Here is a 25,955-nt window from a genome sequence, read left to right as displayed (position 1 = left end):
TAAAATTCTGAGTGGTTGCGAAGTGAAACCTCAGACTGCATCGGGTAAGGGGGAGTTATTAGAATTCCATTTCAGTGAGAGAGCTGAGTACAACCCAGTTTCTTTGTAATCAAGGCCTAATGGTGGAACCTTCAGGTAAAACTCAACCAGTGAGATTCCTGTAAAGGGTGAGAATTTTGAAACGGGATTTGATGTACAGCCTTTGCCCTTTAAGGAAAATCTGTATGTGAAAGCAGGCCTGCCATGTTCAGCTGGCAAGCAGTGTACTTCTCCGTGGTTTCCCTCCCAGAAGTCCCAGTCATATCATAGCTGTGATGGTGGTTTTGTAGTTTTTGGTGACAGGTTTCAGAAAGATGGCAGTAAAATACCTTGTTTTTAAAAATAATGTTATGGGCTTCCCTGGTGGTGCAGTGGTTGAGAGTCCGCCTGCCACTGCGGGGGACACGGGTTCGTGCCCCGGTCCGGGAGGATCCCACATGCCGCGGAGCAGCTGGGCCCGTGAGCCATGGCCACTGAGCCTGCGCGTCCGGAGCCTGTGCTCCGCAATGGCAGAGGCCACAACAGCGAGAGGCCCGCGTACCGCAAAAAATAAAAAAATAATATGTTATGACAAGATAATCAACATGTTATGACATTTTTCCTGTGGAAACTTGGGTTCTTGGGTAGGGTTCTTTTCCGATTTACACAAAGGCACCATATGGGCTAGTGGTGACCCTTTGTGAAACTCTTCAGAGTTTGCTTTCTAAGTCAAATAAATGTAATTTAAATGTAGATTCTGAGTGCTTTTAGTAGCCATTCTGGTTTAATTTCTTTAAAATAAAGTAGAAGCTTTAGTTTCGAGATTATATTCTGAAGTTTGATATCATGATGAGAAAAATTCAGAGCATGCCAGTTGGGGGTTGCTAAATTGAGAACCTGTCTCTTTCCCAAAATCTCTGTCAATGGAAGCAAAATTATATAGCCTAAGTTTTGCAAAAAAAACAAACTTTGACAAGGAGAATTGATTCATGTCGATTTGTCAACACCGTGGAATTAATTATAAACCAAAAAGAAAAATCAAAGAAGGTGTTAATTTCTTATGTAAATTGTTTGTTACAAAATCAGAACAGAAAGTTGCTGATTTTTGTGGAAGCATCCTTTTAACTTAAAATGGCCAAACTGGGCTTCCCTGGTGGCGCAGTGGTTGAGAGTCCGCCTGCCGATGCAGGGGACACGGGTTCGTGCCCCGGTCTGGGAAGATCCCACGTGCCGCGGAGTGGCTGGGCCCGTGAGCCGTGGCCGCTGAACACTGTGCGTCCGGAGCCTGTGCTCTGCAACGGGAGAGGCCACAACAGTGAGAGGCCCGCGTACCGCAAAAAAACAAAAAGCAAACAAACAAAAAAAACGGCCAAACTGATTCTGGATGAGAGAGAGCTTGGATGACTGCAAATGGTAATCCGTTCAGATGCCTTGCTTGAGCATAATTTGGTGTTTAATGAAATCTTTTAGGTTTTTTTTTATTGATAAGTAAATGGTACCCATCAACAAACCAGGCCTTGCATTTTGAACTGATTCTTATTACTCCATAAGAAAGTGGATCAAGATATAAAACCTTTACACAGTCCCTGCTTTGTTTTGTTTCTGTTTTTTCTTTTTTTCTTGCTGTGACACGTGGCCTGTGGGATCTTAATTCCCTGACCAGGGATCGAATGCGCGCCCCCCACCCTGCATTGGAAGCGCAGAGTCTTAACCACTGGACCACCAGGGAAGTCCTCACACAGTCCCTGCTTTGAAAGTAATTTGGCCCCTCAAAGGAGGAGCAAAACCTCACTAAAATTTCCGCCCATGTGTAAGATATCTGTTGGCACTTTAGGGGAACTTTATTTGGTGTGTCATCTCTAGGTGTAGCCAGATTTCACCCCCAGTCAGTTTTGATTATGGGCATTTTCAGTGTATAGATAAGCCTCCTTCAGAATTCAGGTCTCAAGTAATGATAGCGTGTTCTTGTCCATCTTAATTGAAGAGGCCTGGACCTGTTACTGGAGTATGTACTGAAAACAAAACAAATGACAAAACTGGAACACAGCTGGGCCCATGATTATGGATAACCAGGCAGAATTTGAAGGTGAACCAGTTTGGAGCTTCTCAAGGGCCTATTTTGTAGAAAGTTTTAGAACTGTGTTTTCTGGAAAGTTGTCTCGGTTTTAAAGTGCATTGCTGGTATTAATGCTTGGTCCTCCATAGCAGTGATGGGTTTGTGTCTGTGCATCTTTTCTTTTATAGACAGATGCATTCCAGAAGCCCGTTCCGTTGGAACAGCATCCTGACTATGCGGAATACATCTTCCATCCCATGGACCTTTGTACATTGGAAAAGGTTGGCTTCCATCAAAAAGCCAATTGTCAAGATGATTAAAGATCCTCCCTCACTTCCCGTGCCCCATCTCGAGTTAGATGGTTCTGTGCCATTTTTATTTGGATGGAAGAACTCTCATTCTCCTAACTTCTTCTGTAACATTTTCCCAAGGATTGCAATGGGTGTTGAAATCCACTGCTTAGCTCCAAATAGTATTATACTTCTGCTGGTGATTCTAGCTTTTTATATGAGAAAGTCACAGCTTCTAAGAATTAGTGATTTGGTTGATTTGGCCTTACCCTTCTCTTTCTTTTGGAGGTGCTAATAAGATCAGCAGGAAGGAAGAAGAGAAAATTAAGTGTCTGGGAGACCTTCGTGTTAGCAGTGAATAAGTGGCTTCTTAGATCTTGACCTATTTCACTGATAAGAGTATTTCTTTAATGCCTGAAAGTGTTTTTAAAGGTTCAAACTAAAATTCCATGCTGAAAAATTACACACGTAACATTTTAGGTTGTGTATGTCATCCTGGTGCTGATTTTCAAATTGCTGGCACCAAAATATGGTTAAAGAAAAGCGTGGATGAGGTGAAAACATTACTTTATATTGTATGCATTGATGATCCCCAAAACAGTAAATCCAGCCTGCTTTGGAAAATTGCACACACCCTTATGGTATTAAACAAAAGAAGGAATTCCAAAAAGACAAGGTTGGAATCCTGGCTTCCCAAATTATTAGCTTTGGAACTTTGATTAGTTCCTTTAACATTACCATACCTCAGTTTCCCTGTCTGTAAAATGGGGATAGTGACTGCTTCCTTGAGTTTTCAATTATGAGGCTTATGTGAGGCTGTACAATTAATAATAAATGTGTAAATATGTAAAATATCCTGGTTTGGTGGAAGAAGCTGCTTGATAAATGGCAGTGCTCTAAGATGAGAAAATTCAAGTTAGTGTGGTGAATTCAGTGAATGCATTTTTATAGAGTTATAGATCTCAACTATAATAGCATCTTGGGAAATGAGTAGAAGCATTAATTAATTTGGCAAATGACTGCTAAGAAAATTATGTGGGGACGCAGGTGTTACTGGTTGTGGCTTATAGAGACTCACTGGTGATTATTTTCTGTGGCTTTTCTTCCCAGAACGCTAAAAAGAAAATGTATGGCTGCACAGAAGCCTTCCTGGCTGATGCAAAATGGATTTTGCACAACTGCATCATTTATAATGGGGGTGAGTGGATTAGATGACTCTTTAAGAATGAGAGTATGCTGTGTGTGTTGCCTGTTCTCCTGCCCTTCATGAAAAATCAGGCTCTTTTTTCATGCATCAGGGCCAATAGCTGAGAATACTGGTGTATAGATTGCTGACGTGTGTGAACAGGGGGCAGTGACTACATGCATTTTAAGGTATGAGCTGATGTCCACAGTGGCTTGTGACTATATGATGCTTTTACCTGTCCTTTAAAAAAAACCTTATTTTAATGGAGGAATAATTACATAAAATAAAAAGCACAGATTTTACAGGTGCATTCCATGAATTTGACAAATGTGTAACCACCTCTGTAACTACAACCCCAAGTAAGATCCTAGAACATTTCTGTCACCCCATTATATTCCCAATTGCCCCTCTCCAGTAAATCCACCCTCCTGAAAAGGAACTATTCTGTTTTCTGTAACTAGAGATTAGTTTTACATATTCTAGAATTTCATACCAGTGGAGTCAGAGTGCCCTCTTTTATGCCTGGCTACGTTGACACAGTGTGATATTTTGGGGATTCATTCATTTTGTGTCTCTCAGTGGTTTGTTTCTTTTTATCGCTGAGTGGTATCAATATATATATGTAGTTTTTATAAATTATTTTATTTATTTATTTTTGGCTGCGCTGTGTCTGTTGCTGCGCACGGGCTTTCTCTAGTTGTGGCGAGTGGGGGCTACTCTTCGTTGCGGTGCGTGGGCTTCTAATTGCGGCGGCTTCTCTGGTTGTGGAGCACGGACTCTAGGCGCGCGGCCTTCAGTAGTTGTGGCATGCGGGCTCAGTAGTTGTGGCTCGCGGTCTCTAGAGCGCAGGCTCAGTAGTTGTGGCACAGGGGCTTAGTTGTTCCACGGCATGTGGGATCTTCCCGGACCAGGGCTCAAACCTGTGTCGCCTGCATTGGCAGGCATATTCTTAACCACTGCGCCACCAGGGAAGTCCGGTAACAATATTGTATCAACATACAGTTTATTCATCCATTCCCTTTGTTGATGTTGATGGATATTTGGATTGTTTTCAGTTTTTGGCTGTTATGAATAAAGCCACTGTGAACATTCTTATACAAGTCTTTGTATGGACACATGCTTTCATTTCTCGTAGATAAATACCCAAGACTGGTATTGCTAGATCATTGAGTAGGTTTATATTTAAATTTATAAGAAATTTTACCAAACTGTTTTGCAAATTGGTTGTATTATTTTACACTCCTTCTAGCAGAGTATATGAGAACCTTTGTTGCTCCACATCACTGTCAACATGTGGTATTGTCTGTTTTTAATTTTACCTATTCTTGAAGGCATGAAATATTACGTCATGGTGGTTTTGCCTGTCTCTAATGACTAATGGTATTGAGTATCTTTTCATGTGCTTATTAGTCATTTGTATATCATTTGTTGGTGAAACATCTATTCAGATCTTTTGCTCATTTCAAAAATTGGGTTGTTTGTTTTTTTATTATTGAGTTTTAGGAGTTTTTTATATTCTGGTTAAAGTTTTGTCCGTTGCATTTTTGTGGGTTAAGCCTTCTGGACAGAATGGAGGAGAGCTCCCATTAAAATCTCCTCGATGGGCACCTTTCCCATTGTCCTACCCTCTCCCACAATCCTCTCTGTCTACCTTCTGGCCAGGTAGATCTTTCAGGGTCCTGCCCTGTTCTCTTCTTCTTGTTCCCCGCTGGAACACTCTTCCCCTCTTTGCTTTGATGAGTTTTCCTCATCCTTCAGTCTCAGCCTCTCAGTCCTCTGAGGAGCCTTCCTTCGTGCCCCAGACCATACTATGTACTCTTATAAAGGGCTCTCACAGTACCTGTACTTCCCCATGGCAGTATTTTATCACACTTTCTGGATGGTGCTCTTTTTTCATTTGAGTTGCTCACCAGGATGTAAGCCCGTTAAGGGCAGATGCCAAACTTGTTTCCTGTATACCCTTGGGCCTAGCGTAGACTGTTGTTAGCTGATGTTTGAGCAAAGATATATGAATGGATGGCTGTCTGCTTAAAGTACATGTTTTGCATTATTAACTCAGTAGCAGGGTTGGGGTGCAGGGAGGAGAGAAAGAGAGGTACCCTAGACATTGAGAAGTTGTGTAAAGGTTATAAACTCAAATATATAGAAAGGGCAGTAAGATCATATAAACAAGTGAATGAGCTCAGGTAGCAGAAAAATAGCATAAGCCAGGATGACCACTGGCCATGGGGAGAGCGAGTGACTTCGGATTACAGGGAACTCCCACCTGGTCTGGAGGGGAATCTCCCCTGGACACTCCAGTGGTTTATTGGATACAGAGTTCTTAGATCTTCTGAGTTTTCAAGACAGGCCAGAAATCTAGATATTTGTGTGTGTGCATATGAAATCTTTTTGCCACCAAATTTACAATTTCTAAAAATTGTCATAATGTTCGAAGAAAACACGGCTTTTTGGCCATCTTGTTCTCTGGTTTAGTGTAAAGGTTCAAGGTTAAGAGTTAGACCTGGGGCCATATCCTCAACTCGTTAGCTAAATGGTCTCATATAAGTGATGACTCCTGAGCCTTGGTTTACTCTTCGGTGAAATGAGAACATTCATGCCTGCTTCCTAATAAGGCTTTTTGAAGAGTTAACAAGAAAATGTATTTCAAAGCACCAGGAACACTAGAGTTACTCAATTAAATGTCTTCTTTCTCCTGTACTGTCCTTGGGTTGGCGTCTGGGACAGTGGGCAGAAGAAGGCTCCTGTTCACTAATTTGAGCCTTGAGAATATAAAAGCATCTTTCAAATATTCATTCATGAGCTGTCGGAAACCAACACAAATTGTTATGTTTCAGAGAAGATGACGTCTAAGCACCAAAGATTGGTTCATGGGAAAAGTCACCTAATCTGAACTGATGTTAGAAGCCAGAAATGTATGGTTTTTAACCTTTAAAAGGTTAATCCTGGAAGAAAGCAAGTTAAAATGTTGTAAGTGGAAGTATAATCCCAAGGCTGGGTATTTCTGTGTTTCCATTTGAATTAATTCTATTTTCTTATTCCCTCAGGAAATCACAAATTGACGCAAATAGCGAAAGTAGTCATCAAAATCTGTGAGCATGAGGTATGTGTTTCCTACTGTCCCCTTTTAAGTGTACCTAGAGTGAAGGCTTGGGGTGATTGAAGTTTCCATTTGCGGAATCTCCCAGCGGGTAGCTCTGGTAATTTTGGAATTTGTTGAGGTACAGATAGCACCCCTCTCTTCAAGGAAAGTAAAAGCAACAGATATGCCATAATATGTTATAAATCAACACCCTAATCTTAGATCTAAGAGAGATGGGATTTTTCAGCCTTGAGTCGTGGTCCAGCACTGCACATCCTGAGTTTTCTGGGTCAAATAGAGTTTATGATTTCTTTGCCCCACAATCTGTGGCATCCCCTCAGGTCCCTTTCAGTCTTCTTGCAGAGGTATTTGGGTTTTGACATTATTTGCAGGAAAGGTCCTGAGTTTCTCTGAGAGTGGCCCAGGTGTCCTGGAAAAATACCCCCTAGTTTTGATGGTGTGGATGAAATGAAGCTCCTGGGCTGGGTGCCCTGAGGCTCTAGTGGTTGCAGGACAGGCTGATGGCAGAAATGGTACAGGGGAGCCTTTCTTTGTTTAATCCCTGTTGTGAGCACAAAAAACTGAGATGTAATGGCCTTCAGCCTGTCTGCACTCTCATCTATCCATCCGTTCATTTGTAAAGAAAACATTTGTATATCTTAGGATATGTCCATGTCTATATATTTGTATAGAGAGAGTTTTATAATCTACATTTTTCACTCTGAGTGTTTTCCTAGGTAATTAAACACGGAGGAAGAATAGAATTTATCATGGCTGTTCTGATGATTTATTTCCTTAGTATAATTGTTAGAAATGCAACTACTAGGTCTGAGGCTATCAGCATGGCTTTGGGTAGATACCTCTTGATTGTTTTCTGGAAATGCTACAGCGTTACTTATACAATGAAGTGGAATGGACAAACGTGGTGGTTTTTCTGTGTCGTTGTGTTGGAAGTTCCAATTTGAAAACTGTTTGTATATATGTTTTTGCCCCAGTGTGATCAGTAAAAAACAGTGGCATCTCACTGTGATTGTGATTTTGATTTCTTTGATGCAAGTGGTGATGGACTGTTTTTGATATGCTTGTTGGAGACTTGGAGTTGTGTCTGGGCGAGTTGTTCAGTTGTTTCCCCCTTGAGGATTTGTTTTCCTTGATCTGGGTGCTGAAGCCTAGACTTTTAATTGGTGGGTTGTCATAACGTAAAATTTATTGAACCCAGATGCTCTTTGTCTGGCATTCTGAACCTACCTGTTGGCAACACAGTGCTGCTTTGTGGGCTCCAATGCCAGGGCTATTCTGGACTTGATGTTGCCGCTTTGTTCTACCCAGTACCTTTGGAATAGCCCAGAAAGAGAGTGGGTAGAAGGAAGAAATATGGTCCACCATGCACTCATTCATTCATTCACTCATTTATTCATTGCCCTCAGTCGGTCAGTCCATTATAATTAGTAATTACTATAAAATTATTAATTAATAATCATTAGTTGAGCACCTGCTATGTGTCTGGCACCTTGTCACGTGAAGTGCTTTACATTTATCTCATCTAATTTTTTTTTTTTTAATCTCATCTAATTTTTATAATAATTCTGTTTGGTAGGTACTGCTTTCATCCCCATTCTGTGAGGTGAGGAAATGGACGCTCAGACAATATAAGCAACTTTTCCTGAAGTTCTAGAGCTAGGATGTAGTGGAGTCTGAATTTAGATCCAAGAAGGGAGCTTCCAGGGCCCTTAGTTCTAAGTCATGACGATTCTCTGGGGGAATGCACTTTCTCAAGAGAGAGGACGGTCAGTTACAGAATTTTCAGTTATCCGTGGAAATAAAATAGAGTAACGTGGTATTAATTAATTGCTGTGGATGGTGTGATTAGAGATATATAGAATTGAGCATGGCAAGCAGAGGCCAGAGTCGAGGGAAGGGATTGGGGAGCTCAGACAGGTAGACTGAGGCCAGACCACGCATGGCCTTGAAGGAACTGACCAGGTGTTTATTTATTTATTTTTTTGACTGCGTTGGGTCTTTGTTGCTGCGCGTGGGCTTTCTCTAGTTGCGGTGAGCGGGGGCTACTCTTCGTTGCGGTGCGTGGGCTTCTCATTGCTGTGGCTTCCCTTGTTGCGGAGCACGGACTCTAGGCGCGCAGGCTTCAGTAGTTGTGGCACGCAGGCTCAGTAGTTGTGGCTTGTGGGCTCTAGAGCGTAGGCTCAGCAGTTGTGGTGCACGGGCTTAGTTGCCCCATGGCATGTGGGATCCTCCTGGACCAGGGCTTGAACCCATGTCTCCTGCATTGGCAGGCAGATTCGCAACCACTGCGCCACCAGGGAAGCCCTGACCAGGTGTTTAGATTTCATTGTTAGTTTCTCAACCTTGGCACTACTGACATTTGAGGCCAGAGACATCTTTGTTGCAGGAGCTGTCCTTGTACCATCATAGACTCCAGTCTCAACTGTCCACCCCCAGTTGTGATGACCGATGACCAAAAATATCTCCAGTTATGCCAAGTGTCCCTGGAAGGGTTAAACTGTCCCAGTAGAGAGCCGCTGGTCTAAGGAGAGGGACCAGATGGGATCTGTGTTTGTAGAAGGTGGCTCTGGCTGCTCTGTCTGTGTGGGGAATGGTCCAAGCTTAGGAAGCTGGGAGACATGGTCCAGCGAGAGAGGATGGCGGCTGGGGCTAGGTGGGTGAGTCGGGGCTGGTGAGAAATAGTTGGACTGATGTCCAGGGTGTTCCCCACTGTGGGACTTAGGTTAGCTAATCTTGCCTGCCAATATCATCATGCATTTCTTGAGGGCCTGCAGATATAAGGCCCCTGGGAATGACACATTCTAACACATTTTTGCTTTACAGATGAATGAAATCGAAGTTTGTCCAGAGTGTTATCTAGCTGCTTGCCAAAAACGAGATAACTGGTTTTGTGAGCCTTGTGTAAGTTGGATTTCCTTTCCTTTCTTTGTTTTCTGAACTCTATGCCTTGGGTGACCCAGGACAGCTTTTTCCAGGTGGCTTATTGGATGAAGCTTTGGATAAAGTTTTAAAATAATTTTCTTACTGAAAATTAAGTTATGGCAGAATGGGAGGAATCCAGGTGGGATAAACATCTTTGGCTGAAAGGTCATGTGCCAGAGGTAGCGTCACGATTTACTGGGTTTATTAGCCCTCGAAAACAGCAGGATGCACGGTGAAAAGAAGCTCATCAGAGAGGAGAGACATGCCAAAGTCATGCCGATGATGAGCCGAGTCGTGTTAAATGAGTATGTTACTTACAAATCATGTTGGGTCTATTTTAAGAGGTTTGGAAATCCCTCCCAGGGTTAACTCCATGGTCTCTCCAAACTGTGGTTCTTGAGGCTGGGATTGGGGTGGGGAGAGAAAGTCACCCTAGTTGTCCCCATGGATCTGTATTTTCCAAACTGATGTTCTGCAGAGAAGTGTGTCATTGGGGTGAGCTGGGAGGATGGGGGTGCGTGGGGGAGGGTATTGGGCCGCAAGATTGGGCAAGTAGAGTTGAGAATCAAAACATAGTTTGTCTTTTCCTGCATTTCGAGATGGACATCTGAATCGTTAAGGCCCTGAGTAGCTCTCGGTAAAGCATAAAGTTAGCTAATGCCGTCCCTTATTTTTATTTTTTTTTTTGCGGTACACGGGCCTCTCACTGTTGTGGCCTCTCCTGCTGCGGGGCACAGGCTCCGGACATGCAGGCTCAGCGGCCATGGCTCACGGGCCCAGCCGCTCCACGGCACGCGGGATCCTTCCGGACCGGGGCACGAACCCATGTCCCCTGCATCGGCAGGCGGACTCTCAACCACTGCGCCACCAGGGAAGCCCCTACCGTCCCTTATTATATGCTGGATGTAAGGTGCATTTAACCCTCCAGCTTAACAGAGGGTGTAGGTATAACTATCCCTGTGTTGCCCAGAAAGGTACAGTCTCTTGTTCGCTCCCACCCGGGCAAGAGCGGCACAGCCAGAGTTGAAGCCTCGTTTTGGTCAGTGCTCACTTCTTTTTGGTTTCCCCATTTAACCCCATTCCCAGCCTTGCCCAGGCTTACTGGCCACACATCTAGTGACTGCCACTTGGGGAGACCCTGCTGGAAATTGTTTGCTTTCATTCTGTGGCCTGTATCACCTCTGCCTTAGCTTAACCTCACCCACCAAGCTTTATGTGTGCATCTTGCTATCGAATACATACAAACTCTGGATTTTGTTTTTCTTTTCCTAGAGCAATCCACATCCTTTGGTTTGGGCAAAACTGAAGGGGTTTCCGTTCTGGCCTGCGAAAGCTCTGAGGGATAAAGACGGGCAGGTTGATGCCCGTTTCTTTGGACAACACGACAGGTGGGAGTTAAACACAGGCTTCAAACGCGTAGCTGTGACTGAACCTTTGATCCTGTCAGTGAATACAAGAAGGGGCGGTGGGTACGGCTATTATTTTATTGTCTTGATACCAGCCAGTGAGGTTGTACTTTAAAAATACTGTCCTGGGCCGTGTTAATAAGCCTGATCACGCACAGGCTTCAGTTTTTTCAGGTGTGTTGGAAAAGAATCTTGCTTTCGTGGTTTTGTGGACGCAGCCGGCATCGGCATAGGTTCCACGGCTATGTTAAGTGCTGCTGTTCTTTTTTGGGTTCGTCCGCAGTAAATTAAATCACCGCACAAATTGCTTTTCAAAATCATGCTTTCGGGCATCAGAAGCGTTTCCCCAGATTGCCGGTAAAATGAATCTCCCATCGTTGTGCTGGGTAGTCCCCTCCTGTTCCCTTTTCTGTGGAGCTAAAATGGGAAGTTACAGGGGGTTGCTGTTTTGACAGGTGGGAGCCCTCCCGGCCAGCCTTCCTGCTCTCCCCTCTCCCCCTCTCAGCGACGCGAATTATTCCAGCTAATAGCAGTTCTCTGTGGAGCGCAGCCCCCTGCCTGCTTCAGAACAACAGGTAGACAGAGATGAGCGGCGGGTGATTTCCTGGTTCTCTTTTAGCAAGAGTTACATTGTGAGTAAATGAGGCAAAAACCCTCCCGAAACCCTACCAAGCAGTCTGAGAAAGCACGCGCACGCGTGTATGTGTAGGGGAGAATATTTAACAGACATAGTTTGAAAATTATACCCACCCACAGGACGTACAGAAAATACACTTTCTCATTTTAAACAACACCAGAATCTGAAATATTGCTCTTTGTTAAATTTTGCTTGCCAAAAAAAAAAAAAAAAAAGAATATCAAAGTAATCTGAAATCATTTACCAGGAATCCCGGCAATCCATTGATAGGAGACAAAATGGAAATTAGCTGAGATGGTTCTAGGTTTGATAGGAAGTATTATACTTTGATTTTGACCATTTTGGGGGAAGTTTTCCTAAAATTCCTTTATTCATTCATTCAAAGAAACATGTCTTTGGTGCCTGCCGTGTGCCAGGCTGAGTACTAGATGCTGGGATACAGGAGCGAGCAGGCAGACACTGCCCGTCGGAAGTGGGGAGGCAGATGGCATACAAGTGGGGAATAGACAGTATGATCTCGGGTCAGGAGGTAGTGGCGGGACTGGGTGAAGATCTGGGTAGAGGGGACCAGAGAGAGCAGGGACTCAGGTAGGGAAGGGCAGGCCAAGGCTGAGTTAGTTGCTCGGGGAAATCCAGGAACACAGTGTGGTTTGAACAGGATAAGGGAGGAGAGGGTGGGTAAGAGGTGAGATCAGAGGGGTGGGCTGGGCCTGGGTCACCAGGGTGGCTTTTGTCAGAAGTCTGGCTTTTATTTGAAGAGCAAGAGATACAGCAGGTTTTATATCTTCCTGCCTCTTCATTAGAGCATGGCAAGTGTTAATGAACCATCTTGATGATTCGGGATTATTCTATAGTGTAACTCAGTGTGGATAATACTTAGGATATCCATGGCGGGGAGCAAGATTTGCTGTCCCCTAAGCACCAGATATTCCCAGAGCCTTAAGAGTCGTGGATTCTACTCCAGCTGTGCCCACTCTACATGGACCTCCTGCCTGACTGACAGCCATTGAAGGTGGCTTAGGGGCCATGAGCTTCACCGGCCCTGTTTCCAGAGGCTGTTTCCCCTGAACTTGCAGGTGTAGGTTGGTTCTGGGTGGGAGCTGTCCTGGAAGCCGGCCCCCCTACATTTGTAAAAAAGACAGCTGCCCAAGTCTGATGGCCCACGAGATTTCCTTAACGCTCCCTCCGTGGTGTCTCCTGTCCCCTTGGAGGGGATCTGTCGAACTGTCGGGCTCATTTTGGGTGCAGGGTGCACATTGGGGGAGTCGTTAAGGATATCCCGGTGTTGGAGGGACGGTAGGTAGGAGTTGTAGGGAGGTTTCAGTCGGCCTTGGGCAGGGTGTCCCTGACAGCTGTAGTGGAAGCCACTTCTGAAAGGATGGACGTCCCTTCTTCCCCAGGATGTTCTTTTTTTTTTTTTTTTTTTTGCAGTATGCAGGCCTCTCACTGCTGTGGCCTCTCCCCCGTTGCGGAGCACAGGCTCCGGATGCCCAGGCTCAGCGGCCATGGCTCACGGGCCTAGCCGCTCCGCGGCATGTGGGATCTTCCCGGACCGGGGCACGAACCCGTGTCCCCTGCATCGGCAGGCGGACTCTCAACCACTGCGCCACCAGGGAAGCCCCCCAGGATGTTCTTAAAGCAGAATGGGGCAGGCTTGTTGACAGCCTGCTCTGGGTCCGACCCAGAAACAGGACACGGACTCAGGGGAGGCTGCAAGGGTTGTGATGTGCCGTCCCTTCTCAGGGAGCTCGCTTCGAGGTTGCGGAGCCAAAACATAAGCCTGGACCAGGGGTAAGCAAAGTAAGGCAGGACAGCAGAATAAGAAATAGCACAGACCACTGCATGTTCATTGTCAATTTTTTTTTTTTTTTTTGGCTGCTCTGTGTGGCTTACGGGATCTTAGTTCCCCAACCAGGGGTTGAACCTGGGCCCTTGGCAGTGAAAGCTGGGAGTCCTAACCCCTGGGTCGCCAGTGAATTCCCCCACCGTCAATTTAAGAAATGTTAGAGAGAGAGAGCCCCTGGAGGCTTTTGCACAAATCAAGGCATGTTCTGAAGAGTCTCATCATGGGCTTTTTGTCCTTTAAAAGATTTTGCCTTTCTTTTTTTTCCAGTTTTATTTCAGAGACACTATTATATACAAATGTAGAAAATATTTTATCAAATGCCTGCAGAGCTTAAAAAATAGCTTTTTTTTTTCTGTGTTAAAATGCTGAGTTTATTTCACATGTATATTTTTGTCTCCTCACCATCTCCATTTGTCTGACCACCACTACTACTATGTCCTATCATAACATTCCATACATACTTAAAACCAAGCAAAGGGTGGAGTTCCATCTTTAAAAACTAAACAGGCATTTTGGACAACACATTCTTGGCAATGGAACCTGGACAACATTGATCAGACACGGTAGGGAAAGTTCTCACTCTGCCTTGTAAAAAGGACAGCCAGATATCAACTGTTACAGAAATGAACTAAGACAGAAAAGCTTAACAAACTGTTGAAACTATTTTCTTAAAGAGACTTCCTCCACTGCCAGAGATCTTGAATAGCCTCCTGGTCAGTCATCTGAAACAGTTATTCACATAATTGACGAATTTGGCTTCCACTTTGGAAAGGGACCTTTTTCTATACTTGCTTGCATTTTTGCTTTAATGTCTTCTACAGAGCTAGGTCCTTTCAGTGTTTTAGGAGTTTTTTTCTGTTTTTTGAAGGATTCTTGACCTTTTGATTTTGGTGTTGATGGTTTTGAGGCTTTTCCATTCTGGTTTGATTTTTGTGCATTTTTGGCTGGAGTATCCGTACAGATTTCTTTACTGGAGCTTTTTCTTCAGCTTCCTCATCATCAAAGTCATCACTATCATCATTTTCATCGTCATCATCTTCATCTTCATCAGCAGCAAGTTTTACTTTTTTCTGTGGAACCTTGCTACCACTTCCAGGGGCAGTTTTAAAAGAGAAAAGAAAGTGCTTTATGTCTGAGTGCAGGAGAGTGAGATTTGGGGGATAATTCTCTTTTCAGAGGTGTAGTCTAGGATGCAGACTGTTTTCTTACTCTCTACCAACCCAGAGCCAAAGGGGCTTTATTATTGTTTTAATCAATTAAAATGACTAAGCTATTGAGCCTTTTAATGTCGTAGCTAAGTTTCGCGTTCACGTGTGGTCCTTGTGACAGAACATGCCTGTTAAGTGGATCGTTTAACCATTCAAACCAAGTCATTGAAAAAAAAGGAATATGTATTTAAGAATCTTGGAAAATCCACTAGGGTAATTTGGTTTGCATTAAGGAAAAAAAACAATTCTGGAAACAACCTAAATGACCATCGAGAGATGAATGGATAGAGAAAATGTGGTCTGTACATACAGTGGAATAATGTTCAGCCTTAAGAAGTATGTGGCATCATGGCTGAACCTGGAGGACTTCAGGCGAAGTGGGGTAAGCCAGTCACAGAAACACAAATACCACATGACTCCATTTGTACAAGCTATCTAAAATAGTCAAATTCATACAATCAAAGAGTGGAACTGTGGTTGCCAGGGGCTGGGGGCAGGGAGAAGTGGGGAGTACTAATCAACAGGTGTAAAGTTTCAGTTAAACAAAATGAATAAGCTCTAGAGAGCTGCTGTACCAACATATACCTATAATCAGCTGTCGAAAGAAGTGTTGCCTGCCCTCTCAGTAAACAAAGGATGTTGCAGCCATCAAGCCAGTACAAGCACCCTGGATGGTGAGCCCTGAGGGAACTCAGGCTGAAGACAAGCAGGCAGCCCGCTGCCCCGCCCTCAGCCACTGTAGCCACCCTAAGCGGTGCACCCTGAGGACACTCAGGAGGGGAAAGCACAGGATCCTGCCCTGGACAGCTAAAGTGCACATCAAAGGAATGATGTCGTGAGCCCTGATGCTTACATCTTCCCATACATAGAAAAAAATGCTAAATTCTTTAACTTGAGATGCTTGGTTTTCTTTAATTAACAATAATATTTGAAGTTCCTACTACCTGGCCTTTGTTGCAAAATCTCCTATATATACTGGCTCCTCCCTGACCTCTTGGGAGTAGTCCCTCAAGCATGATCTGAGAGGCCGCGTCCAGGCTTAAGTCCTTTTTTAAAAAAATAAAAAATAAATTAATTATTATCTTTGGCTGCATTGGGTCTTCGTTGCTGCATGCAGGCTTTCTCTAGTTGCGGCGAGCAGGGGCTGCTCTTCATTGCGGTGTGTGGGCTTCTCATTGTAGTGGCTTCTCTGTTGTGGAGCACGGGCTCTAGGTGTGCAGGCTTCAGTGGTTGTGGCTCCCGGGCTCTAGAGCGCAGGCTCAATAGTTGCGGCACACGGGCTTAGTTGCTCTGCGGCGTGTGGAATCTTACCGGACCAGGGCTTGAACCCGTGTCCCCTGTGCTGGCAGGTGTATTTTTTTATTTTATTTTATTTTATTTTTGGCAGGTGTATTCTTAACCACTGCGCCACCAGGGAAGTCCAAGTCCTCAGTTTTGTCCGCCAAATAAAAAATAATTCTCAACTTTTAGGTTGTGCTTTGTTTTTCAGTTGATACAGCAGTTATGTGTGATTCACTTAAACGTTTCTTAAGAGGGTAGAACTCATGTTAAGTGTTCTTGCACAATAGACTTGTAAAAAACTTAAGAGTCTTGGAAATGACCACAGTTGACTTAAACTCCCTTTCTCTTTTGCACTCCCAGGGCCTGGGTTCCAATAAATAATTGCTACCTCATGTCTAAAGAGATTCCTTTTTCTGTGAAAAAGACCAAAAGCATCTTCAACAGTGCAATGCAAGAGATGGAGGTTTACGTGGAGAACATCCGCCGGAAGTTTGGGGTCTTTAATTACTCTCCATTCAGGACGCCCTACACGCCCAACAGCCAGTACCAAATGCTGCTCGACCCCTCCAACCCCAGCGCTGGTGCTGCCAAGATAGACAAGCAGGAGAAGGTCAAGCTCAACTTTGACATGACGGCGTCGCCCAAGATCCTGATGAGCAAGCCGATGCTGAGTGGGGCCACAGGCCGCAGGATCTCCTTGTCGGACATGCCACGCTCCCCCATGAGCACCAACTCCTCCGTGCACACGGGCTCCGACGTGGAGCAGGACGCCGAGAAGAAGGCCACGTCCAGCCATTTCAGCGCGAGTGAGGAGTCCATAGACTTCCTGGACAAGAGCACAGGTCAGCCCCAGGTGGGAGAGGGTACAGGGGCCCCTTGGGACACAGGGGCTCCCATCGGGGCCACACCTGTCTGGCCCTACCTGATGAGCATCACAGAGTCAAAGAGAGCTGTGTGGCGTTTCATCCCAGTGGAGCAAATTTTAATTTTTTTTGTTTTTGTTTTTGTTTTTTGTTTTTGGCGGTACGCGGGCCTCTCACTGTTGTGGCCTCTCCTGTTGTGGAGCACAGGCTCCGGACGCGCAGGCTCAGCGGCCATGGCTCACGGGCCCAGCCGCTCCGCGGCATGTGGGATCTTCCCGGACCGGGGCATGAACCCGTGTCCCCTGCATCGGCTGGCGGACTCTCAACCACTGCGCCACCACGGAAGCCTCAAATTTTAATTTTTAACTGAGTAACCCATTGGGATTCTTGCTGTTAGGGACCCAAAAAATGAGAAAAGTGTTCCCCAAAGGCCAGCTGGAGGTCGTTCCTAGAAGTGGGCAGAGGTGGCCAGAAATCCTTTAGAGTTCTGTTCAAATGCCTCTGAGATGAATCACAACTTCCTACAACAGTTTTTTTCTTTCTCAAGGATTTTATTTTAATTGAAACATTTTTCTATCAAAACCAGATATTCACATTACTTAAGGCTCAAATACTAGAGGAACATGTAAGGGAAACAAGAATATTCTCTCCCCAGAGCAGTCCCACTTCTCAAAGGTCCACCCATTGAACAGTTGTGTTGTACTTTGGAGCCTTGCTGCTGTAGCAGTGGTGACGAATGAGGATGCTGGTCTCAGATTAGATCCCAGCTCTGCTACTCACTAGCCCTGTGGCTTTAGGCAAGGTACGTAATCCCTCCGTGGCTTGGTGTCCTTACCGGTAACACGACCATAATGGTAGGACCTGCCTCAGGTTCTTGTGAGGATAGATGGACCACCATACATAAAGGGTTTAGGACAGCGCCTGAAACAGTAAGTGCTACAAAAATGTTGGCTACTATATTATTTCTTTTGATAGTTGCTCATCCCATGCCTATGTGGATTCAGAGAGGTGTTACAAATGAGGGATGCTGGCTGAGTGTAACAAAAGCAACGCTGACTTAAATTGAATTCTTTCTATCCAGACAGTTTGGTTGCATGTTAAAACCTTTAAGAGCTCCGCTTCCACAAGGAAATGGGTGTACTCTCATTTTTCTTGAAACACGGCCTTTACTCTTTGTTCTTTCTTGTTGTATCTTAGAGAAGCATGGGTAGAAAGAAGCTCCACACTGAACATAGTGATGAAGGCAGCTAGCCCTCAGGCTCTGGGCTGGGGAGACTTTTGATGAACCCCAGGACACTCACCCTATTCTCAAGGGTTTCAGCCCATGGAATGTCCACAGGAATGTGGACTTAACTGTTTTCACATCTTAACATTCTTCCAGAGAAATGGGAAATCTGCATTTTAATATAGAATCTCCAGTTATGAAATGTCAGCTCAAAATCTCTTAAGATATTTTCCAGAATGAATAAAGCACATCTACAAGTTGGATCACCAGTATTAGACCTCTGGCCAGAGCATTACCCTCGGATAGCCTTTCAGACACCACCCTCCCCCTTCTTTCCTTCACATAAGAACTCTTTAAGGAGCAGGTGTCCGGAATTCCCTGGCGGTCCAGTGGTTAGGACTCCACACTCTCACTGCCGAGGGCCTGGGTTTGATCCCTGGTCGGGGAACTAAGATGCCACTAGCCGCATGGTGTGGCCAAAAAAAAAAAGAAAAGGAGCAGGCATCAGTTAAGAGACCACCAATGTCCCTGGAAGATAAAATGTTGGGGACTTAGTGGTAAACTCAAAGAATTCCACTCATTTTGGTTCGTGTTGTTGCTTCTTTCTGGTTTGCTTATTTCAAGTACTGCTTGTAGCTGCTTTCCAAATGGCTATAGGTGGAATAGAGAGTTCATTACCAACAGCTTTTGATTCTTCAGAATAAAGGCTGCAGTCTTTCTCCAGGTCTGATCCAGCCATGTGGTCGAGGGACTCACAGTTGAGTTTTAGAGCTTTGTTCTGATGACATAACTTCTGTTCACCAGCCTCAGAAAAAACTTCCATTTTGCCCCCTAGTTTCTGACCAGAGTCCTTAAAGTCTTACTTTTATTCCATGACATGATTCCATTTAAGCCAAGTTAACATGGCATATAATCACACAAACTCCTCAGCAGCTTTTAGTTCTCGTCGAGATCATGCTTTTGAGAAAGTGTTTTAACTCGGCAGCAATCCCATGAATTACTGTTGCCGGAACTTTGACCGCTATGATTTTTTGCCATAATCTTAAGTACCACCTATTTTATTACATTCTTAAATATTAAATCTGCAATTTATAAATTGCAGATGCAGTTTATAAATGCTAAGCTAAATAAAAAATATAAGTTCATCTGTTTAAATTTTTTGCTGTGTTTTTTCCTGATATACATGAAATTAGCACATAACTTGTAAAATAAAACATGTTGGTCCCTGAACCACTATTGATGTTCCAGCACCATATTTCAGGAAACATAGTTTTAGAGGAATAAGAAGAACACGTGTAATGGGTTTAATTAAGCTTCTCTCTTTCCTCAAGAGGTTCAGAGGTTGAAAGGACGTCAGAATTCCTGACAAAACTCCTTATTATATGAGTGACTTTTGAGGTGGTAAGTTAGCAGATACCCCATTTCAGTAGAATTTAAAGCCGTTTCCCGAAATATAACTGCTTACTAGTATGTGCCTGGGTTATTTTGCTGATCATAGGCAGCCAGTGAATAGTGTAGGAAGAGAAGGTATTTATTAAAAATTGTTTTAGTCTTAGAGATTGCCCTCTTTCCTGTAAGGAACCAGACAGTAAATATTTTAGGCTTTGTAGGGCTCTTGTTACAACAGTGCAACTATTCAACACCTTGGTTGTGTTACTAAAACAGCCATAGGCAGTATGTGGCTGGCACACTGAAATTTGAACTCCATATAATTTGTATGTTTCATGAACTATTAATCCCCCCACCAACCCATTTAAAAATGATAAATACTCTTCTTAGCTTATAGGCCATACAAGAATGGGTGGTATGCCAGATTTGGTCCATGGATTGGTTTGCCAGTTTCTGTTATAGACTAAGAGAAACTCCGAGTCAGTCTCCCCATTTTACAGAAGGCAAGTTGAAGTCCCTGCGGAGAGTACAGGGGTGCTGAAGTTCCCATAGCCAGATCCTGAATCTAGATGGGCTTTCTTTGCACTGCACACCACTGCCCTCTGCTGTTAGCAGCGATAATAGCACCTTGTGGAAGGAAAAGTGGGTTATTTTTTGAAATGCCCCAACAATCAGAGAGAGTATAATTGAGACAAGACCGCGCTTTATCCAAAAGTGTGTTTAAAAAAAAAAAAAAAAGATTGTCATAGTATTGAAAAACCTTATTAGTTTCAGCAGGGAAAAATCTGTAGCCAGCCGCATAAGACTACACATTGAAATAAGTTATTAGATAAAATTTTTATGAGAGTTGAGAAACCCTCCTTTTGTTTGGAGGATTGAGGAGCTCAGAATCATGTGTCTATAACCCTTAGGGCTGGATTTAGCTCTCTGAGGAGCCCTTTGTTCAGCCAGATGCCTTTCACTCTTGGAATCTTGTTGTGTTAAGGGTCAGAGTGGTTTATATTCTCCATGATTTGTCTGATTCCTCCTTTATCTAGACCTCCTGGCCAGATTGATGCCTTTGCCAGTATTTGCTTGCGGGATCCTGATTTAAGTCATTAATATGTATTAGGGTAAGAGTCCTGGGGCCTGGCTTTCACCACTCTCAATAGTGGTCTTTTGGTCTTACAGCCCCATGTGGGTTCCTTCAGGGAGAAGGGAAGACGGTTTCAGGTACTCTTTTTGTCCTGTGAAATCAATAAAATGTTTGTCTTAAAACAAGTGTTAGTTACAAAAACTAAAGTCAGGGATAATCCCACCTCCCACAGTCAGCCCTTAGAAATTGTTTCCTGGACTTTTTTTTTTTTTTTTTTGGCTGCACTGGGTGGCTTGCAGGATCTTAGTTGCCCGACCAGGGATTGAACCTGCGCCCTTGTCAGTGAAAGCACGGATCGCCAGGGAATTCCCGTCCTGGACTTACTCTATGTTGGTTTATACATCATATTATCAAGTTGAAAATTCAAATACTTCCAGGGATCAGGCAGATACAGAAATGAGTGAGTTTTGGAAGTGATAAGGACTGGGGTGAACTAAAGCAGAAATCCGCTCGTCTTCGTGAGTGTTGACACACTCATGGGTGCTTGTGTGTGTAACACTTTCCAAAGCAGTACTTACTCTTTCCATACGTGTGTGCTGAGCTAGAGAGGTGTGCTTTTTTTAAAGGGCACTGGGGGCCAGTTCCCTCTGCTGGTTCTAGCCAAGTGGGGATGTGGCTCTGTTGCCAGATTTCTGGTTGTTCAAGAGAATTCTCAAATTTTTTTTTTTTTTTTTTTTGCGGTACGCGGGCCTCTCACTGCTGTGGCCCCTCCCGTTGCGGAGCACAGGCTCCGGACGCGCAGGCTCAGCGGCTATGGCTCACGGGCCCAGCCGCTCCGCGGCATGTGGGATCTCCCCGGACCGGGGCACGAACCCGTGTCCCCTGCATCGGCAGGCGGACTCTGAACCACTGAGCCACCAGGGAAGCCCTCAAATATTTTTAAAATGCAAACTACCCCAACTTTTACACATTGGCTCAAATTAAAAAAAAAAAACTATAGGGACTTCCCTGGCGGTCCAGTGGTTAAGACTCCATGCTCCCAATGCAGGGGGCACAGGTTCGATCCCTGGTTGGGGAACTAAGATCCTGCATGCTGTGCGGCCGAAAAAAAACCCACAACAAAACAAAACAAACAAAACCTATAGAGCGCATCAAATGCATCCGTGAACTACTGGCTTCATGGATCACCTGTTTGGTGTAGACTGTTTAGGGTTTTCCTTTTTAACTTAACCTTGTGTTCTGAATACTTTTCCATGAACTAAATAACCATTCAGGACAGCATTTCTGTCCTGTCCTAGACCAACCAGTGATTCTATGCTGTGGAGCTCATTTGTTCATGCCACCAAGAGTGTGGTACAAGATGCTGCCAGCCCTTTGAATGTGTAGGTTGCTGCCAGGGCTTTATAAGTAGAGGAACTTCAGAGTGAGTCATTAACTCCCCCACTGCCACCTCCCCCAGAGGGCTGGGGTGCATGGGAGGGAAGGGGCCTTTTTTTCTAATTTAATCCTACGACTAATGTTTCATGTAGTCAGAAGGGCACTTAGCACAATCTGGGGGTTTTGTACTTAGCACAATCTGGGGGTTTTGTAAACGTAGATCATAAATGATGTGTTTGAGCCCTTGCTTGTGAATTGTACATCAGAGTGTAAAATCTGATTAAATTATTTGTGACTTCAAAGGCAATTAGGTCTTCCTTTAGGCAAGATTTATGGCTTTATAAAAAAGGATTGGCGTCTGTTTCAAGGCTTAATTGAAACGTGCGTTTCCAATTGTCTTTTTGCTTTCAAAAATGTCTAGAGTGATTTAAAACAGGGTTTCTCAACCTCAGCACTACTGACATTTTGGGCTGGATGATTCTCTGTGGTGTCCTGTGCCCTGTAGGGTTTTTAGCAGCGTCCCTGGCCTCTACCCACTAGATGCCAGTAGCACACCCCTGCCCACAATTATCACAGCCAAAAACATCTCCAGACATTGTCACGTGTCCCCTGGGGGGCATGGTCACCACTCCAGTCCTCATTGAGAGCCATAGATTTATGTACCATGCTTTTGAATTTCAGCACTGATAAAACTCTGCTTAACCTTCAACTTTGAAGCTCTCCAATATTTACATTTCATTTTACATCATTTTCCCCTGAATATAAGATATGCCTTTCACATGTTAATATTATAGAATAAATAGTCCATAATTTCACCCTGAGAGGTGACAACTATTAAGAATTGGGTGGCTAAAATTTTTTAATGTATATAATCACAGTGATGATGACAATAATAATTTGTGTGTGTGTGTGTGATGGAATGGGATTGTACTAAACTTTTTGTTTCTTTCAACTTAGCAATGTTTCTTTGACATCTTTCTATTTGAGTGCACATATTCTCATCATCAGTAGCAGGTAGACTTTATGAAGTCATGTGAATGCAAATGTTTTAAACAGATACATTGATCTGTTTTCTTAATGTCTGTAATGTATATATGTGTATCTAGAGCGATTTCAAACAGGGTTTCTCAACCTCATCACTACTGACATGTATATGTTAATTATATATTTGTATCTCTATATATATGGTCCTTGCTCACTTTCTAACCCCCAGTGCTGTAGACATTTTGGCCAGCTTAGTATTTTCCATGTTTCTCTAGATGGTCAGGAATAAAAGTCTTCAAGAACCTATCAGTGATTGAACTTTGCCGGAGTCACACAATTACAGAATTCCTCTCCCTTCATTACATTTTTTATATTAACAAATACATTTTTGAACCTGTTTTAAAGTTTTTCCCCCCAACAAAACCACAGTAAAAGCATTTTTAAAAGAGCAAAATGGCCCATAATCTAAATGCCTCTAGTTGACCCTTTTTTTTTTAAACGATGAAAGGACTACACGCACATGGTTAGAATTAAAACAACAAAATGAAACCCAGCAATATTACAGCGGTATAGAAAGGTATAAAAGAAAAGCTAAAGTTTTTTATTTTTTTATCTCCACTTCTGGGCTCCAGTTTTTTTTTTTGTTTTTTTTTTTTTGCGGTACACGGGCCTCTCACCGTTGTGGCCTCTCCCGTCGCGGAGCACAGGCTCCGGACGCGCAGGCTCAGTGGCCATGGCTCACGGGCCCAGCCGCTCTGCGGCATTTGGGATCCTCCCGAACCGGGGCACGAACCCGCGTCCCCTGCATTGGCAGGCGGACTCTCAACCACTGCGCCACCAGGGAAGCCCCGTGAATATTTTTTAAAATGGAGGTGAGAGTCACATAACAGAAAATTCATCATTTCAAAGTAGACAATTCAGTGGCATTTAGTACAGCCACAATACTGTGCATCCACCACTGTTACGTAGTTCCAGAACATTTCCATCGCCCCAGAACAAAACCCTGTACCCACCAAGCAGCCACTCCTCATCCCTGCCCCCTCTCCGACCCCCATCCCTTTGCTCCATCACTGACCCCTGGCAACCATCGATCTGCATTCTATTTGTATGGATGTGCTCAGTATGGATATTTCATTTCAGTGAAATCCTATAAAACATGACCTTTGTATCTGGCTCCTTTCACTTAGTGTGGTGTTTTCAAGGTCACCCACATTGCAGCATGCATCAGAACTTCATTCCTTTATACCAGGGCTTGTCTATCTGTTGATGGACACTTGGGTTGTTTCCATCTTTGCATTACTGTGCATAGTGCTGCTTTGAGAATTTGTTTTGAGTATAGGTTTTCAGTTCTTTGGGGTCTATACTTCAGAGTGGGCCCTCATGAAATTTAAACGTATTGTATGTCCTTTTACGTACTGCATGTGTGCTTTATTTATAAAAAGAGTAAGATTTTTTCACCCCCTAAGATCTACTTTTTGCCCCTTGGGAGCCATATTGCCCCTGTTGAGAATGAACAGACGAGGGTGATAGCCCTGGAGATTGGGTTGGAGATGAGTGTGGAGATTTGGGTGTATTTTGGAAGTGGTGTGCAGAAGACTTGCTGAAGGGCTGGGTAGGCTGAGGCAGGAGAGCAGAGGAGGAATTGAGACAGTGTAGACGTGTTTGGCCTTGAACAACTGGGTGAGTGGTTGGGGGAGGTCAAGACGGACACAGGTGTTTCACAAATTGGGGAGGTGGGGCAGCCAGGGATGGGCACTGGCCCCCACTTTCGCAGAGGCGAGTTCTGCAGTGTGGGTTGCTAGGTGACCCCGAGGTGCTGTCCTGGTCCTGATGACGTGAAGCACTGCAGTACCAGACGCCTGTGAGGGTGGCCCCTGCCCTTTGCTGGCCGGGTGGGAAGTGAACCAGACCCGTCTCCATGGGAAACCGGCGTTCACGTAACACTGCTATTCTTGCCGTATCCAAGTGCTGTGTTTCAAATTTTAAAAAAATTTAGAACGTGTCTCTTGAACCTTCAATACTTAAGTCTTATTAACAAAGGAAATGTTATATGTCTATGAAATTGAAGGCTTGTTGTTCCAGTTACTATTTTTTAACTACGTGAACATATATATATAAGAAAACTAATGACTCTCCCTGTGTTCTTGGTAAATTCCCTATATATCTATGAAATTAAAGGCTTGTTGTTCCAGTTATGATTATTTTTTAACTACATGAACATACATATATAGAACTATAAAACTAATGACTCTCCCTGTGTTCTTGGTAAATTCCCTGCAGGCCCACAGCGGGGTAGAGCTCTGCTAGACCACCTGCCGGCCTCTCCTTCTTACTATGTAACTTGAACTGTTAAACAGGGAAATGTGGACTCCCTTGCTTGAGTTCTCTGTGTGTGACCCCGCACCTTTGTGTGGTTTTGGTTCCCGCTACCCTTTAGGGTTAGTCTTCCTTGTCAAAGTTCCCTGCAGCCCCAAACAGTGCTTCTGCTGGTATGCTAAGACCCTCCCTGCTAGACCCACTTGCTAGTTTGCTTAAGGGAATACAATTAGAAAGACTCTGGTCTTTAATCCTTGTGGAGGGAATACACTGCACTGATCTTTTCAGCCACTGCAGATCTCTTTTGGAAACAGAACATAAATGAATGAATAATAATTAAAAATCCTAATACTAAAGATTTTATTGGTGATACTTAAATCTTTTGAAACACCTTTATTTTTCTATTTATCTTTCTATTTATTTATTGGCTGCGTTGGGTTTTTGTTGCTGCGCGCGGGCTTTCTCTAGTTGCGGCGAGTGGGGGCTGCTCTTCGTTGCGGTGCACGGGCTTCTTGTTGCAGTGGCTTCTCGTGTTGTAAAGCATGGGCTCTAGGCGCACAGGCTTCAGTGGTTGTGACACGCGGGCTTCAGTAGTTGTGGCTCACGGGCTCTAGAGCCCAGGCTCAGTAGTTGTGGCACATGGGCTTAGTTGCCCCACGTCATGTGGGATCTTCCCGGACCAGGGCTGAAACCCGTGTCCCCTGCATTGGCAGGTGGATTCTTAACCACTGCGCCACCGGGGAAGTCCCATGAGTTAGGTACTTTTATCAATC

The 25,955-nt window shown here is 44.2% G+C and overlaps 1 protein-coding gene across 14 annotated transcripts in view; it reads left to right on the top strand.

The window, feature by feature from the left end:
* Positions 1-25,955, top strand: part of ZMYND8 (zinc finger MYND-type containing 8) — a gene marked incomplete at its 5' end in the record, with an annotated part of 128,678 nt that overhangs the window by 54,017 nt on the left and 48,706 nt on the right. For 13 of the 14 annotated variants that reach the window (XM_079720310.1, XM_079720316.1, XM_079720314.1 and 10 more), the window contains 6 exons: positions 2,263-2,355; positions 3,475-3,562; positions 6,598-6,653; positions 9,477-9,554; positions 10,848-10,963; positions 16,314-16,795. In XM_079720310.1, coding sequence (XP_079576436.1) covers positions 2,263-2,355; positions 3,475-3,562; positions 6,598-6,653; positions 9,477-9,554; positions 10,848-10,963; positions 16,314-16,795 — 913 coding nt within the window. Of the gene's footprint in view, positions 1-2,262; positions 2,356-3,474; positions 3,563-6,597; positions 6,654-9,476; positions 9,555-10,847; positions 10,964-16,313; positions 16,859-25,955 lie in introns of all 14 variants that reach the window. The other variant, XM_079720318.1, reaches the window with a different exon arrangement.

This window comes from Hyperoodon ampullatus (genome assembly GCF_949752795.1).
Source record: "Hyperoodon ampullatus genome assembly, chromosome: 14".
In the NCBI taxonomy this organism is placed as follows: Eukaryota; Metazoa; Chordata; class Mammalia; order Artiodactyla; family Ziphiidae; genus Hyperoodon; species Hyperoodon ampullatus.
Note: the sequence above shows the minus strand (reverse complement) of the source record. Positions and strands in the feature narration are given on the sequence as shown.